Below are 17,025 nucleotides of genomic sequence, written 5' to 3'. Positions count from 1 at the left end.
AGCTGTTTGGAATGTGAGTCACTTTGCTTTTTAAATGCTGAGAATCGACTAATCGGCCTTGTCACACTGCTGTTACAGTATTCTGTATGTTTTTACAATTATATATTTAACTGTGCAGATATTAATGGTATCCACTGGAGATTAGTTATTTGTGCGGATGATCTAAACGGTGCTTTGGACAGTATAGAAGCGGTAGATTGAGTTGCTGTTGTCACCGAGAGCAGCAGGTTTTTTTGTCTCTTATTTGTTTGAATTAATTCATGAATGTGTTTATTGAGACAGTGCAGCTTGCTGGCAAGCTCTGATTAGGACACATTACTGTTAGTACAGGGCCCATGTTGTTTTGGTTAGAAATTCATTAAATGTGTTGTTTCTTTTTATTTTACATCCAGAAAAATGTCTGGACATCATAAATATGTCATAAAGGAGTTCTCATCTTCAAAAATCTTACAATACAAATATCAAATACACATGTTTACATTATATCCTCATAGTACAGGTTTTATTAGTATTTGTATGTTCAGACTGTAGGTGTCGTGATTAAGCAATGAACACGGGACTATGAGCTTCATGTTTTTGTTTGAAAACATTTTTGTTAAGAACTCCACACCTGCTGTATACGCCGCACACGATTCAGATTTTGTAACTATTTACACCAAGTATTTGTTAAGAAACCTGCAGTATGTTTTAAATATCAGTCGAACTGGATGGGAACAAGCTTGTTTGAAAGACTTTTTGTTTGTTTTTAAAAGAACGAAAAATCAGCCATAAGCAACTCACTTGAGTCCTATTATGTCTTTAGTATTTTTATTACAGTTTCATCTCTATTTTGAACTAATGTGAGCTGTACAATAGCTGTTGTATCACCAAAACCGTGGTCACTTTGGGTTTGCCGTCTAAACACAGAAAGTGATCAGTTTGCCTTTTAATGATGTATTAGTTAACATGCTGCTTTTGCCTCTATGAAGCCTTTACATGTGTTTTACCTGATGCTGTCGGCCATTACCCCATTGTCTGCCCATTGCTCATGTCTGCATTGAAAACAATAAACTGAAGAAAATGAAGCTGCTACCTGTTTGCCATTGAATTCAGACTAAACGCCTAAGTCACTGGGCGAGAGGAAGCCGGAGTACCAGGAGAGAACACAAGGAGAACATGCAACTAGAAAGACCAGAAACATCCAGACCAAAGGCCTTCTTGCTGCGGGGCAACAGTGCTACCAAGTTGAGTCCTGCTGGTAAGCAGGTTAAGCATTTTGCTCTAAAATCTTTTGAATAAAATGCATAACATTATCTATCTACGGGGCGACTGTGGCTCTTTGGTAGAGTAGTCGTCTTGCGATCGGAAGGTTGTAGGTTCGATTCCAGCTTCCTCCTGCCACATGTCGATGTGCCTCTGGGCAAGGCACTTAACTCCAAATTGCCTACCGATCTGCGTATTGGTGTATAAATGTGTGCGTGTTTGTGAGTGCGACTGGGTGAATGTGCAACTGGGGTAAAGCGCTTTGAGTGGTCAAAAATGACAGGAAAAGCACTATATAAGTTCAGTCCATTTACTTGTTTCTATTTAATATTAAAGATTTATAATTATTCGCTAAGTTTTAACACAGTTATCTCTGTAGGATAAACGTGGAGCCTAATCCTGTAGCCAAAACATTGAACCCCCATGTTACGCCTGCGGTCACAGAAAATTATGGGTCACAGATTTTGCTGGAATCGAACCAGGGACCCTGTGAACTTGTTCTGGTGAGCGCGAGCTTTTTACCAGCAGTGCAGCTCCGTACTTCGACTTGTATATGGACACATTATTTCACTCCTTTACGCCACAGGACAACAGCAACATGTCATTTTACTCGTAATTTAAGCTAACTTGAATATTTACAAGCCAGCTCTTGAGAGACTGACATAACTCACCTACTATCCGTGAACCACTTTGAGAAACTTTTTTCATCCTCAGAACGTCTTCTGCCCCAAGGCGCTTTCTTCTTCGCCTCTTCATCTTTAGCTCGACGACACTGGACAAGCATCAAACGGAAAATTGACAACGCCCTGGCATATGTTCAAGCAGAAAATAATTTTCACCCACTTTTTGCGCCACTGCTCTTCAACCTGCGCGCCGTCCCGGAGGAAGCCGAGTAGACCCGACCGCCTTTCCTCGTGCGCCGTTCTCGAGGGGCTTGGAGACCCCGCGTGCACTTTTACGAGTTTTTTTTAAAGCCAACACAAAACTACATGCTTTCTTTTTAGAACATGTTTATTCATTTTTTGGTGCAGAAAATAAATATAAAAACAATTTTTTATTTTGTAATATCGGGCAAGGTAACAAAGACCTGCTTCAGTCAAGCTTTGTGTCAGAAAAAAAAGCCCGTTCATCAGTTCCAGCTCCAGTTTGAAACATTTCCTATTAAAACAAACTAAACTCATCTCCTCCACACAGACACAAGGATCAAGTATTTACCCATTTAATCATCATTAAAAAAACCTTCTGCCCATCATATGTAATATTATTTTATTCTCACCTTCAAATCTAAAAATAATAATAAAAAAAAATTTAAAAGACAATTAAGTTTCTCAGATTTACCAACAAATGTTGCTCATTTATGGCAGAACCCAACATTAAATGGAAGCACTGTAATGATGGCACAATGATTCATATGGATTATTGATGAAAAACGTTACACAGGTGATTGGGTATTAAATCTGATTTCCAGTTAGAATTTTGAAAATGTTTGTTAATTCCAGTTAAATTAAAAAATTAAAATTAACAAAAAAAAACATTTGACACATCATAATCTAACTCTATGGCAACTACAGAAATATGGCTAGCTGGAAGCTAAACTATCAATCAACCTGAAAAAAATTTATATATAAAAAAAAAAAAAGACATTTATATTGAAAGATACCCAGCATAGGTTAATTAGCTTCAACCTGCATAATCCAGCGTTTCAATAAGCAATCAGTGACATTAACAGATATGAAGCGAACCCGTGAAGGCTTGTGTTCAAACCCCTGCAGAAGGCACCGACTCTCAGTGCAACCTCTAACTGATCAAATCAGGAGACATTCGTTGCAAAAATTTTGACAATACAAATTAGTTTTTAGAGTGAAAAAAATATAGAAGGCAAATAAGGAAGATAATGAAGTGTTTAGACAGTGGAAGGCTAGGCAGTAGTCCATATCCATTAAAGACTGATCAATGAGGAAGCTTTTCCACATTCTGTCAAATTATAACCTCAAACATCAAAGTTTGCAAACTTCAACAGAAAAGTATTTTTTCCGTTTGTATTCCGCCTGTGTGCTGCGAGAGCTTGCAGCTTTAATAGCAGGACCACAAAGAGTCGCTTGTGTCTGGTCTCTGTGGATGCCATCTTTGATTTGCCCAACATTGTCAGGTTGCACTCGTTTCACAATCCTGGAGATGCAACAAACCGTTGGCATGCATCGGAGTGCACCGGTTGCAATTTTCTGAATGATTTGATAACGATTTTGAAAAGTTGCTAAATATAGCAACAAAGTTGCTAAGTTGGCAAAGGTGGGGTGACTATTGTTAAGGGGACAGTTGCTGGTTTTCAGATCTTTGCGGAGGTAGACATCACCTAAAATTAAAGAATTAAAGAAATTGGGGCCGATTTATCTGTTCCACTCTATTAAATATTAGTAGGTACACTTCAATCTTTCACTCCAGCTCCAGGTAATTCCCATAAGGAGAGGAAAAAAACATGTAGATCGCGAACTTTAAAGTGAAAAAGGGCAACAGAGTGTAAACTTTGAAAGTCAAAAAGAAAGTGACCACTGAAGGCCGGCCAAAAGAAGCCTGACATACAAGAACGTGATCTGATCTTACCTACATGAGGTGGAAAATCAACACTACCCTGAATACATCATCCACACAGTGAAATGTAGCAGCAGAAGCATCAAGTGGTGAGGATAGAAAGTATCAAAATGTATAGAATTTTTCTTTACTGAGTAGGTCTATCAATCAAAATCCCAATAAAACGCACTGATGTTTGTGATTGTAACAAGACAAAATGTGAAAAACTCAAGGGGTGTGAATAGTTTAAGGAAGAGCAGATGTGTGTCAGTTGGGGTAGTTTGTAAACTGGATTCGTCATCTTGTGTCGTCAGAGAAAGACCTTGAAGGTAGCAGTTAGAATTAGGCTGTGCAGCATCATGAGCTAGGAACAAACATAAATATAGCATAACAAGAGTGGATTTTGTTTTGTATTCCAGCATAAACACTAACCTGACCTCAAACCAACCAATAGATTAACCAATAGATTAACCTCTGGCTCTGAAGCTGTGTTAGTGCGAGAGGGAAAGGAGATGCAACATTTTAAAGGACTGTTCCCACAGGGATAGAAAGTCATGTAAAAAGTGTGACGCGCAGCTCAGTCGTCCACACCGATGTTGCGGAACAGATAGGACATGGACTCTCCGTTGTGGATGCGGCGGATGGCCTCCGACAGGATCATGCTGATGTCCACCGTTTTGATCTTTGGGCACTGGAGCTTCTGGAGCTCGTGGGGGATCGTGTTGGTCACCACCACCTGAGGGACGGAGGAGGAAACTATGGAGGAGGATATTACAGCAACATAAAGACACATTAAGGTAAAAGCTCTGACCTCGTCAATGGCGGACTCTTCTATGAACCTTGGGGCGTCCGAGGAGAGGAGCCCGTGCGTCGCCATGACAAAGATCTTGTAGGCCCCTCTCTCCTTCAGCGTCTCTGCCGCCGCCACGAAGCTATCGACGTTATCGATGATGTCATCCTGCGGAACAAGCGAGTCGACGCAACTGGCTCAAAATTTAAATCAAGGCAAGTCTGGTGCAAGTTATTATTGCCAATCTCACCACTATGATGGCGATGCGTCCCCCTACGTCTCCCACCACCGTGATTGGAGGCTTTTCTTTAGGGATCAGCACTGCAGACACAAATCAATGTCTCCGATAAATACTGAAGGGTTAAACAATGGAGATGTTGGGGTTAGAGTTGGCGCTTTACATGGTATCTCCATGCTCGGGTGAATGGCTCCGGTGGTCTTGACGGTGGGGGGGGAGTGGCGTCCGTCTACCTGGTCCGACTCGGCGTCCTGAGCTTCTCCGTGGATCACCGCGATGCCGAGACGCAGCCGCTCAGCGAACGACTGAGCCCTGAACACCAGGCAGAGGACAAACCAGCCACAGGCTGCTTAGCAACACAACCTCCTCCATTTAGAGGTCGTCTACAAACTTACAACATTTCTTCTACCACTGGAGACTTTTCAAAGTTTGTCAAATTCAAACTATAGACAATGTTTTCAACAGATTTAGCAAAATAATGTGAAGACAGAGGAAAAAAAAATGTGTTTTCTAAATGTAGAAGGCTGTAGAAGTTTGTTAGAGAACAATTAGTGAGTTGTCCATTCCACAAACTGGCCTCTGGGGGAAAGTGGTTAGTGGTTGTACCATGAAATAATGTGAAAACTTTTGAGAGACACTGCAACTTTAGTCTGTAAAGTCACAGTAAAACAAAGAGAGACAACCCGAGCTCTACTCTAATCAGCAGATGAAGGAGAACCTACCTTTTAGCAGAAGCCGGAGATTTCGCAACAATTACAGCATTTCTGTAGTCGGGGATCTGAGGGTTTGAATGTAAAAAAACATATATAATAAACCTCTCTTAAGATTTGGACTCAATTTCGGCGTTATTTTGGTCTACAACTCCTTTCTCCATATGCTCCTATCGCAAACAATCATGTCTTTTCTCCCTCTCACAGACAAAACTTTTGTGATTTGGTCAAACCTTGGCATTCAGACCTTTAGGGATTTATTTATTGATGGTGTCTTTGCTACCTTTCAACAACTCTCTGCCAAATTTACTCTTCCATCTCGAGACTTTTTCAGATTTTTACAGGTGTGCAGCTTTGTTCATAGTAATTTTCCCACTTTTCCTAGGCTGCCTGAGGACTCTGATCTTGACTCCTTGCTTTTGCCCATTCCTAGGCTGAAAGGATCTATTTCAATTCTTTATACCCGCATAGCTTCGATCCGCTCTGAGTCTTTAGGCTCAATCAAGGCCCTCTGGGAGGAGGATATAGGAGAGGCTATCCCTGACGAGCTTTGGTCACGTATCTTAATACGGGTACATAAGTCTTCTAGTTGTGCTAGGCACTGTCTTATTCAATGCAAGCTTGTGCACCGCGTTTACTATACCAGGGCTCGTCTGTCTAAATTTTATAGCACGGTTTCCCCAGTTTGTGATAGGTGCCAACAGTCTCCTGCAAACCTTATACACATGTTTTGGTTGTGCCCCCAGCTGAAGAGTTTTTGGACAGAGATATTTGTTGTTATATCAGACGTGGTTGGCAGAAAAATTGATCCGAACCCCCAGAGTGCTTTGTTTGGGGTGTTTTCGGGGCCATCTCCTTTGTCCTCTTCCCAAGAAAATTCTTTGTCCTTTATGACCATTATTGCAAGGAGGATAATTCTTCTTAAATGGAAATGACCACAACCTCCTTCTTTCATACTTTGGTTGAGGGATATTGTTTATTTTCTTAAACTTGAAAAAATTAGGATGTCACTACGGGGTTCCTCTGACAAATTTGCAGAAATCTGGCAGCCATTGCTACGATTGGTTGGTCAAGTTAATTTCCATTCTGTCCCAGTCTAGTCCTTCGTGTATGTATTTGTCTGCTCATCCTGTGTCCTTTTTCTCAGATTTTCCTTTTCTTATGGTTCCATATTTACTTTCCTGGGCACAAACTGTACTTTCTTTAGGTGTGGCAGAATGCATCTTAATTTTTATTTATTTCAAAACATTTTTTTTTTTTTTTCTTTCTTGTGTGTGTCCTTGTTCTTATAACTTTTTCTTATTGCCTGGGAGTGATTGGAGGTCGTTTTGTTGTGTTTTTTTGTTTTGTTTTTTATAACTTAAGGGAATTGTATGGTTTGTTTTATATGTATCACATTGTAAATGTATGGCTATGCAATTCCTGTTAAAAACCAAATAAACAAAGTTTGGAAAAAAAAACAACAAAAAAAAACATATATAATATGAAATGGTATCATAGTTAGGTTTGTCACCGTCACAAGAGCTGTCACTGTAGCAAGTTTATTGTTCTTGCTGGGCCGAGACCATTATGAATGGAATTTAAGATCTAGATCTTCAAAAAAATATACAAACGTCGTCCAGCCAACTGGCAATAAATCTGAACACCACCCATGGTAGACGTATAAAAAGCTAGTTAGCAAGAATATGTTAGCAGTGAGTCAAATAACACAATAAGATGTCTGTGTAATTCAACATTTTGCCTGACAGAAAAGTCCTGTGAGAAAAAACTAAATACAGAGAATGTACAAGATTAATCCTGCCAAGACAAAATTTAAGACCTGTGAGTAACATTTAAGGCCAACTTACTTAAAAAAAATTAATTTAAGAGATTTTAAGGCCTTCATTTCAAATATAAAAATTTAGGACCTTTTTTTTTTTGTTTTTTACCTCCTCTTGGATGTACTGAAGCAGAAACGGAGACGCTCTCAGATTGTCCACTGGAATGTTGAAGAAGCCCTGAATCTCCTTCTGATGGAGGTCCATAGTGATCAGGTGGGTGAGGCCTGTACACATGCGCGTGTTCACGTCGTACACGATTAATTTTGAATATCGAATAAATAAATGACAGTGTGTGAGGGTCCAGTCCTCTCATACTTACCGGCTTTACACACCATGGAGGCGATGAGCTTGGAGACGATGGAGCCCCTCTTCCTCATCTTGCACTGCTTGCTGTAGGGGAAGTAGGGCAGGACGCCGGTGATGCTGCGCGCGCATGACGTCCTGCAGGCGTACACCATGATCAGCATCTCCATGATGGTGGTGTTGACGTCCCTGATGCGGAAAAAAAGAACAAACAGGAAAAACATGTAATTTTCTAGAAAATCAAAAAAAAATAATTTCCCTCTGAAGCTCTTGAAGGAGGCGGAGCCAGGCGTGACATCACTGTGGCCAAACAAACAACGCATAGTGCTCCGTTATTCAGTGCCGATCTGGACTACAGTTCAGTTGTGTCTTATTTCAGTACACTTGAAATAAGACACAACTAACTTACAAGTAACTTTTCAGCCAGATGTAGATGCTTGTTTTAAGTAAATAAATCTTTAATATTGACAACAAATCACAGGTAGTCTTTAAAAAAAAACAATGGTGCTCCAACGTCCTTCAACTATTTCCTGTCGTCTTCCTCATGGTTTGTGCCAGTGGCAACATCTGGCTGTTGATTATGGGTTTGTGAAATAAACCAATTTTGATACTGCCAAAAAAAAATCTAAATTGGCTGGTTCCCACTAAGCCTATTTATTTTCGAAATGTAAACTTGCGCAATTATATGGTCAATGGAAATGCAGCTATTGTCTCTGGTCTCTCTGGATCAGTTAACAAAAGCATGTGCAACTGCAATAACGCTCCCCAGTGAAACAGGTGATTTTAAAATCAGCTCTAGTTTGCAGTTGTGTCGTACTGGCTCTTATTTTCCAGATGATTCTGTATTTTTAAAAACATTCATAAGTTTTTTTTTTCATGTCAGAACTGTAGTCTGTAACGAAACGCCATGAGGGGAGTAAATGCTTTCTGAGGTTGTGTGCGCTCTGGTTCTTACTTTGATACAGTCTGGATGACGAAGACATCCTTGCCTCGCACCGATTCCTGGATCTGTACCCGTGTTTCTACGGAAACAAGGACGAGATATGGGAAAAAAAAAGAAGAAAAATACAGTCAGCTGCACAAACACACCCTGTTATCTCATAATAAAGCCTGTGACGTTTGTTCCCCTCCCCTCTTCTATCTGCCTACCAGACTGCTGTGGAAAACTGGACATACCGGCATTCCAGAACTAAACCAGGGATTAGAGACAGAATCCTTCCTGTAGGAGCTAAAACTAAACTGTTATCAGGTCCGGCGGAGTGAACTAGGAGCTGCAGTGACTTCAAATCTGCATTTGTGTAAAAACACGCCGTGTTTTACGGAAACGTATACTGTACTGTGACCTCACCAGAGTGGCTTCAATTAATCAATTTTTGATTTGCCACCGACTTGCATCAGCGGTGCTAAGATGAAACCTCTGGAAGTGTTTGGAAAGGTTTCAAAGTTTAAGAATCCGTGACTGGCAAGTCAATATGTTATCCTGAGAGACAAACAGAACCAGCTCTTCACAACCAGAGCGGAGGTAGAAAACAACCATTACAGAACTGGAATAAAGTCCTGTAGGTCTATTAAATTTGTGTTGTGCAGGAGAAACAAATCAAGATTGGCTTTTCGTGTATCGGCTGATCGCAAGTCTTCCAAAATGAAGGAAATCTGGACCAAACTGTCATGGTGGAAAGAAAATCCTGCATGGTTCCTTAATTTTGAGTCAGTGATTTTCTAATGAACTTTTAAAAAAATTGTTTGTTTTGACGCAGTAGACGATTAGATCGAAACGCTACAGCCAAGTTTTGATTTACAAAAAGAGCAATACTAATTTATCAAAAACATGTGAGGTGTTGCAACTTAGTCTACTGGTTTAATTTATGTAAAATAAACCAGAAAACCTCGCAGAAACTCTCTTTTCTGATTGCCTGCTAAATCTATTTTATTTGAGAAATGCACATTCTATTAGTACATAAATTATGTAGTTATTGGTAAAATAAAAAACATCTAGTCACTGATTAATTTTGGAATATGCAGCAAAAGTTGATATAAAAAACATTAGACTGTCTTTTTTCAACAGTATTAAAGCTTACTTGATTATTTGATTAATTACTGTAGCAGAACAATCGATGATTAAAATAATCAATAGCTGTATACACACACACACACACACACACCAATAGCCAAGGTACAATTAAACAACTTGGGAGTTTTCATTATTAATCTTCAATACAAACTAAATATTAATGCTGATGTAGGAGATTTTGAAAATAACATCTATTACATCATAAGTACTACTTTATATTTGTCACATTGTAGCTTGTGATTGTAATGTGACAAAATAAAAGAAATAATAACTAAAAAGCCACAGTACGGGTTTTTCAGTCTTTTTAAAATTTGTGCGTTTTCTACTGGCTGCTATGACGACCTCAAAAAGCAACATCTACAAAAAACCCACAGATCGTTTTCCCAAACATATCGCTTAGAACAGTTTGTCAACACATATTCATATATCTTTAACACTGTAATACCGCTGGTCTTATAGTAAACAGTTATGGAGAAGGTACTTCCTGTTTGTCATCGCCTCACCTCTGTTTGCTTCCTGGTACACCTGCACCTTTCCCAGCTCCACCCCTAACCGCCTGGGAGGAGAGGAAACCAAACGGAAATTAGAAAAGTTGAGGATCACCAAGTGGTATGTGAAGGTCAAACCTACTAGCATAGCACATTTAAAACAGCAGCAGCTGACTAAAGTGCTTCGCAATTTACACCAACCACCATAACTCCGAACAAAGATTAAAACAATTAAAAAATTGATTTTCATGTATCTTATGTCATGGACACATAAACACATAGGCTTAACAGAAGCAGAAGGAACAGGAGACATAATTTTAATAATTTCACAAACAGAAATCTGATAAGTTAGGAACGTCTGCAGCTTCACAATCATACACCATGTCTAACACATATAACAGTCCATGACTAAAATATGCTTTGCAAATACACATTTTCAAAGCATTGAAAAAAAAGGTTAAGAAAAAAAATTCAAACAAAAAAAAAAGAAAGTGACATTTATCAGAGGACATGTTTTCAGTTTGTTAACAAGGGCTGTTGCTTAGCGCCAGCTGTTAACAGCCGAGCTGTTCATTTCCTGTAAACATGTCTTGATATAGTCAAAGGTTGTAACTTGCGTCTGCAAAGTGGGATCTGCACTTTGCTTATATTTTATTCACACATAAAATGAGCTCAAAGTTGGTAACCTGACGTGTTGCCAAACAAACGGGAAGAACGGCGATCCCGCCTGATTCTCCTTCAGCTCTGTGACGCTGCTGCAGTGCTTTATTTCTCTGCTGTGTTTACATTCTGACTTTTTTTTTTAAAAGTCTGTCCCTAATCCAGGTCCTGGATTGAAAATGACAGGCCAATATGTGAAATGTCACAACATTTCCAAACGTAACCGTCAGTGTCCAAGACAAGTAACAGTGCAGAAGCTCAACGACACGGTTTGGTGCTCTGATGGACCTGGAAGGTCACCAGTCAACTGTGTTAAACACAGTCAAGATGCACCGACTGCAGCTTTCTGGCCGATCACCGATCGAAAAGCCTGACCGGTCTGATTTTGAACGATAACTATTTTTTTTTGTTGGAAAAGTTGCGAATTATAGCAATACAGTTGCTAAGTTAGTAACAGTGTGATGATGTCTGTTAAGAGTAAAAGTGGCTGATTTTCCACAGGTGGAGCAGATCAGTTTCCATATCGGCCAAACACCTGGAATGAAGGAAATCAGGGCCGCTTTTTCAGCTCACCTCTGGAATACAGATTTAAAAAGGCATACAGGGCAGACCGCCGTCACTTTTGAAGGTGATGTCACAATATTTAGATGATCACAATCTCACTTTTACACACTAAAGTGGACAGTGTGTGCAGAATCTAGTCACAATCTACCTGCATGACTGCAGCTGAGGCCCAAAGATTCAGAAAAATTGTTTTTTGTTACATATTTTTCATTTCAGACATGAAAATGTGTAAAACGTCCAAACGCTACAAGCCTGAGAACAAAGCTGAAACAATTAACCAAATTGATTGTGATGAACCGATTCTTGAAATTAGCGTCAACTAATTTAGCCATGGATTAATCGTTAACTGGAGTACACAGACTCAAACCAAAGGTGAACCAACGACGCCCTCAGAGCAGCAACTAAATCAAAAATTATGAAAAAAATACATTTTGCAATAAAAACAAAACAACTTTCTTCTCATGTGGCAGTTTTAGCTTCACTTGGTTCAAATTTCATTTCTTAAAAAATAAAATAAAAGACCTTTCAGCATCTTTTGCTGACCAATTATTAAGCAGTTGATCCAAAAGTTTAATCAAAAGAAGCATTTTGTTTTTAACTGTTGATGCATGTTTTGACACAAATGAGGAAGTGTTCACTAAACGCCTGTTATTGCATTTCAGGGGATAAAATGTTTACTTTCACATTTAAAACTCTAATCATTTGTATCTTATGGATTCCTAAGATTGTAACCACTTCAGACTTATAAAATAAGTCTAAGTGGTTAAAAGAAATACAGTAGATCTGCTGAAAGTGCACTGTGCATCTAATTACTCGTTAGAATTGCTAAAATTATTGTTTGTTGCATTCCTACTGGACACATTGGCAAAAAAAAGTTATCAAAGCAACACTATTTTCCCTCCGTGCTCAAAGATGTGCTTAAATTTTAGTAGATCGTAAAGTTAGCGTCCTCGTCAGCAGAAAATTTATCAATACAGTAATTTGGAAATAGCCATTTTAGAGGCAGTTGGACGATTTAGGAGGAAAGTTATTGTTAGAGCATAAGCTACACAGAGATGTGAAACATCCAACCATTTTCTGCTCTCTCTCCTCGTTTCACATCAGCACGAGAAGTTTAACCAACACTTTGACCTTCTGCGTAGCAGATAAAACCATGAAGAACTCCTGCGGTCTGTTCACACCGAGCCAACGGCGTGCTGCAGAGCGACGGCGACATCAGCAGACCCTCCTATACTCACTCGGCGATCCTCTTGCCCAGCTCGCGACTCGACGGGTGCGAGTTGGCGGTGAAGATCACCAAGCCGCCCTTGGTGTGGTTCATGTCTCTGGGGTCTCGGCCGCCGCTCTCGCCGCACTCAGGCAGTGGATCCCTGGGCACCCACGCTGCGCTGAGACCTTCCTGCAGGGGAGACGGACGAGCGCTTACTTCCTCCAGAGTTTATCCGACAGAACACGAGGGGAAACAGGAAACGCGTTCGGGACGGACGGAGGCGAGACGAGTGGATCACGATTAAAAGTTCTGTATATTTAAGGTTTTTCTTTTTTAAAGCAAAATTTGTATCAATTTAGCAGAGGAAAACGCACTCAGTAAAAGCACGGTTCTCTTACACTACAAAGAACTTTCACCTCCTTCCATTCGTAAACTCCCAAGAAGTCCCCATCGGCTAACAGGAAACAAAAACGTGATTTTTAAAGAAAGCCAGTTCCAGGTAAAAGTTCACTGTAAATATGAACCGTAAAAACGGAGATGAATTAAAAATAAGAGTGGAGAATTCATCCAATCGGACACGGTTAGCACCCTCCGTCCACTTCGATGTGGGAATACAGAGTTACTGTACATTCCTGCATCAGAAACTTTTTGCCTGGAACTTCTCAATTGTTTAGTCACACTCTAGCTGGTTATAAATTTTAAATGGTTTATGCTCTGAGACAGACATAAAAACAACCAAAACCTGGGGTTGTTGTTTTCTTTTTTTAGGGGAAAAATGTTTTTTTTTCCTAAAATATTTTTTTAGGACAAAGGGAAAATGTGTGGTTAAGAACACTGCGATTATAACAACTTCCACTTTCAGCGACAGGACAGAGCAATATCTGTGTTTCAGCCTCCCACAGTCAGCGCGTCCTGTCAGACTGAACCACACACAAACTTTTCAAAAACCTCTAGAACGCTCAGAGTGAACGGGGACGTTTGCGTGTTGCGACGGAAAAATACGTTGGAGGGTGAAGCACGTCAAAATGCATCGACACAACAAATCTAATGTGACGCTTAAAAAAATAAACACTTGACGGAGTTTGGCTACATCGAGACCCACTGCAGGAAAAAAAAAAAAAAAAGACATCAGGAGCGGTCAAACAGTAGGTAAAGCAGCGCACAGCTACCAACCACTCACCCGGAAGAGCATCGCGGTCAGAAAGCTAAACAAATCAACCGAAAAATGATTTAAGTCAACGAGCTGGCGGGCTAAGGCGCTGGATCTGATTCCCGCTGCGCGATACTGGTAGTAATATTTCACAGACGTAGCGAAGCTCAACCTCCACCAGACGGTGAACTCTCACACCAAACGTCTGCTTATATAAATATATATATATATAAATATATATATATATAAAACTTTCGCTATGTCCTAACATAAGACAGATAATCTCTGAAAAAAAATGATCAATCTCCTCTGCTTCCTCCTGGTATTCTGCAGAATTACTCAGCTCAGTCAGAAACAGCCAATCAGAGTCAACATTAATCAGCTCTCAGGAAGTTTTGATTTACTAACTCAGGATTGTTTATTTTGATGCAACCTGCATTTGACTTTGAACGAACGTTTCCTGTTTTTTACTTGACATTATTTGATATAGACAGATTTATTTGACTCATATATAATTTAGAGTACTGAGAGCCTTTTTGTTAAATATTATTTTACTGACTGCATGTTTTCCAGTTGTCCTTTTGACTGAGCAGCTGCGACATTGTGCCTGCAAGTATTTTGCATGTTTATGTATAAATTAGGTGAATTTATTTCCAGATATTTTTTTTTTTAATTTTGCCAGATCACATAGTAGCATTTATACCTAAAGAGAAAAATTAACAGCCAATCCAGACGATCGGCAGTGATCGGTGATCGGCAGTGATCGGCCCTCATGGGTGATCGGAATCGGCAGCAAAAACCTGATCGGAGCATCCCTATGTGAAATAGAATGAGAATCACATAAAAGTACACAGACATTTATTAAATAAAGTGCAAAAATTACGCCTGAAAGGAACGTTAAGGCAATTCTCAGAAAACTGAGGGTGATATCAAAAGATATAACTACATATAAAACAGTGATAGAGTAGAACTAAATGAAAATATCAACACTTCAGTACAACTACTAGAAGCAACAATAATAATGTACGGTGCAGGACAGCTGATTAAAGCTACTCGCTCCACTCACAGTGGATTACAGCTCCAGCTGGCAACAACATACATTTTAATATACAGATCAGAACAAAACTGTGATGATATCAAAAATTTATGGAGAATTTAAACAATAATGCGAGTCGGCGCATCTCTGGTTTGAGTTTATTATCCGATCTTGTGACTGGCTGTTCCATCCCCTCAAACAAACGGAGAACTTTTTTTTATTTTTTACTATTTTTAAGCTGCAGTTCCAAGAATCCAAACTGATAACAGAAACACATCCAGAATATCATTCCTTGTTTGTGTTTTTTGTAAATAGTGGAAATAATGGCTTATTGTTTAAATTTTAAAACTGCAAATACGTTGGTCTTACATTAAGATAAAAAGCAAAGTTAAGTCAGTGAATTCTAATAATCTGCATGACAATATTTTTAAGTACATATATTAGAAAACTAATTCGACGTGTGATCAATTGCGTTTTTTTCTAGCCTGAACAATTTGGAAATGGCCAAATCGAGTTAAAAAATGTACTATAAGGTTTACAATAAAAATTATGTAGACAATTTGTTTCATGGCAGACTATTTATGACGCCGTTTTAGATGGTGAAAATGTGTCTTGTTAAAACTGCACGTGCACCCCGATTATATATATATAATTAAATGTATAGATTAGTCTGAAAAGCCAGACATGCTTACTGACTGTATTAGAATGATTATAGGAGCACATAGTGTTAATGGCTGTAATAAATGCCTTTACAACAACAACAGAGCAGAAAAGAAAATGCTAGGCTACCACCAGAAAAATGTACGTAACTGTTCAAACAAGTAATTGCTTCAATAAACATATAGAGGGGATTTCCTGCTGCTTTTAGTAGAAACTGCAGCTCATAATGAGAATAGTGAGCATGTTAGGCGGTGGGGAATCTTTCATCGCACCATCAACACGGTCACGACGTTAGCTTCCCGTTGCTATGCTAACTGAACAACAAAATTTGTCTATTTAATTTATTCTAGCATAATAACAGATTAATGTAGGGGGTGTTCTAAAATCCCACCGAGAAGACTAGCACATGTTAGCAAACTGAGTTATTAATCCAAACTTGCAACTGAAAGAAATGTTCCGACTTTAGCAATACAGGGTAGCGACTAGCCAACATTCACGCCCGAGAACCAACGCGAGATCTGGCTAAAAATAATTCTACCGAGGCGAAGCTCCCGAATCCGTGAAGTGATTTTTCATGCGGGTCTGTCTGCGAGGCTAACAGGAACCACCGAGAATAGGGAAGAACAAAAAAAAAAATGAGGAAAGAAACCAAAACAGAGCTCCTCACCAGCTTGTGTATCAGATCCGGTCACAACCTGCAACCAGCCGTATTTGAATATAACTACGAGCCTCCGGGGCTTTTCAACCTGTTCGTAGTCCGACGGTCTGACTTTGTGACGTTGGGGGTCTTTGACTGACAAAGTCGCTAGCAAATGAAAACATGGGCGTAGAGAGGCGTGTGGGGATCCCTCATTGGCTTAGACTTACGGCGGAAACAATACGTTAACGCATCCGCCATATTGTAAGTGGCAAGTCCAGCTAGTTTTTTAAGTCAAAAAAGTGCTAAAACGTACTTAAATTTACCTTAATTTTCCTCAATATATATATATATATATATTTTTTTAAATAATGGTAATAATAATAATATGTTAGGCAGTCGTTTCACAACCAGTCCAAAAATATCTGACTCTTAAATAACTTCTGGAAGCTTTTTTTTTAGGGGTACCAGTTAAAGGGGCTACATTGGCATAGCTACACAGAAGGAATGTAATCGGAATGCTTATGTGTTATCCACTTTTCTTTGTTTATGAATCGAAAGCCAGACAGAAAAACTGGAGTTTAGTGCCAACAATAGAGGTTCATTCCGGGACGCTATGTTTTGGCTTGGCCTCTAGAGGGCAGTGTGTTGTTGCGACATCTTAAACCATCTCGTTTAATGGAGCTCTAACGAAACAGTTAAATTATGTGAAACTGTGTTGCTGTCATGACTTCTTCTCTATTTTTTTCCTCTTTACGCGAAACAGCTTCAAAATTACCATCATATGACCAAATTGCTCCTCTGTTTATTAGTCTTCAGAGTCTTCCGTCATTTTGTTATGCGGTGAAAAATGTTCGTCTCCATCCCGTGTGACTGAG

At 39.4% G+C, this 17,025-nt stretch overlaps 1 protein-coding gene across 3 annotated transcripts; it reads right to left on the bottom strand.

Moving 5' to 3' along the window:
• Positions 1-2,235: 2,235 nt before the first annotated feature.
• Positions 2,236-16,309, bottom strand: prpsap2 (phosphoribosyl pyrophosphate synthetase-associated protein 2). Of its 3 annotated transcripts, none has more exons than XM_032588288.1 (11): positions 16,178-16,309; positions 12,693-12,853; positions 10,246-10,298; positions 8,627-8,693; positions 7,688-7,860; positions 7,477-7,592; positions 5,561-5,616; positions 5,002-5,150; positions 4,851-4,921; positions 4,622-4,768; positions 2,236-4,546 (listed from the first exon to the last, which is right to left on the bottom strand). In XM_032588288.1, the coding sequence occupies exons 2-11, from the start codon at positions 12,773-12,775 to the stop codon at positions 4,388-4,390; spliced, it is 1,074 nt and encodes a 357-aa protein (XP_032444179.1). In that variant the 5' UTR covers positions 12,776-12,853; positions 16,178-16,309; the 3' UTR covers positions 2,236-4,387. The 3 variants fall into 3 exon arrangements, with proteins under 3 accessions (XP_032444179.1, XP_032444181.1, XP_032444182.1); XM_032588290.1 differs by lacking the exon at positions 16,178-16,309 and adding an exon at positions 14,518-15,446; XM_032588291.1 differs by lacking the exon at positions 12,693-12,853 and having other exon boundaries at positions 16,178-16,301.
• Between the last annotated feature and the right edge of the window lie 716 nt (positions 16,310-17,025).

This window comes from Xiphophorus hellerii, chromosome 16 (genome assembly GCF_003331165.1).
Source record: "Xiphophorus hellerii strain 12219 chromosome 16, Xiphophorus_hellerii-4.1, whole genome shotgun sequence".
Classification (NCBI taxonomy): Eukaryota; Metazoa; Chordata; class Actinopteri; order Cyprinodontiformes; family Poeciliidae; genus Xiphophorus; species Xiphophorus hellerii.
Note: the sequence above shows the minus strand (reverse complement) of the source record. Positions and strands in the feature narration are given on the sequence as shown.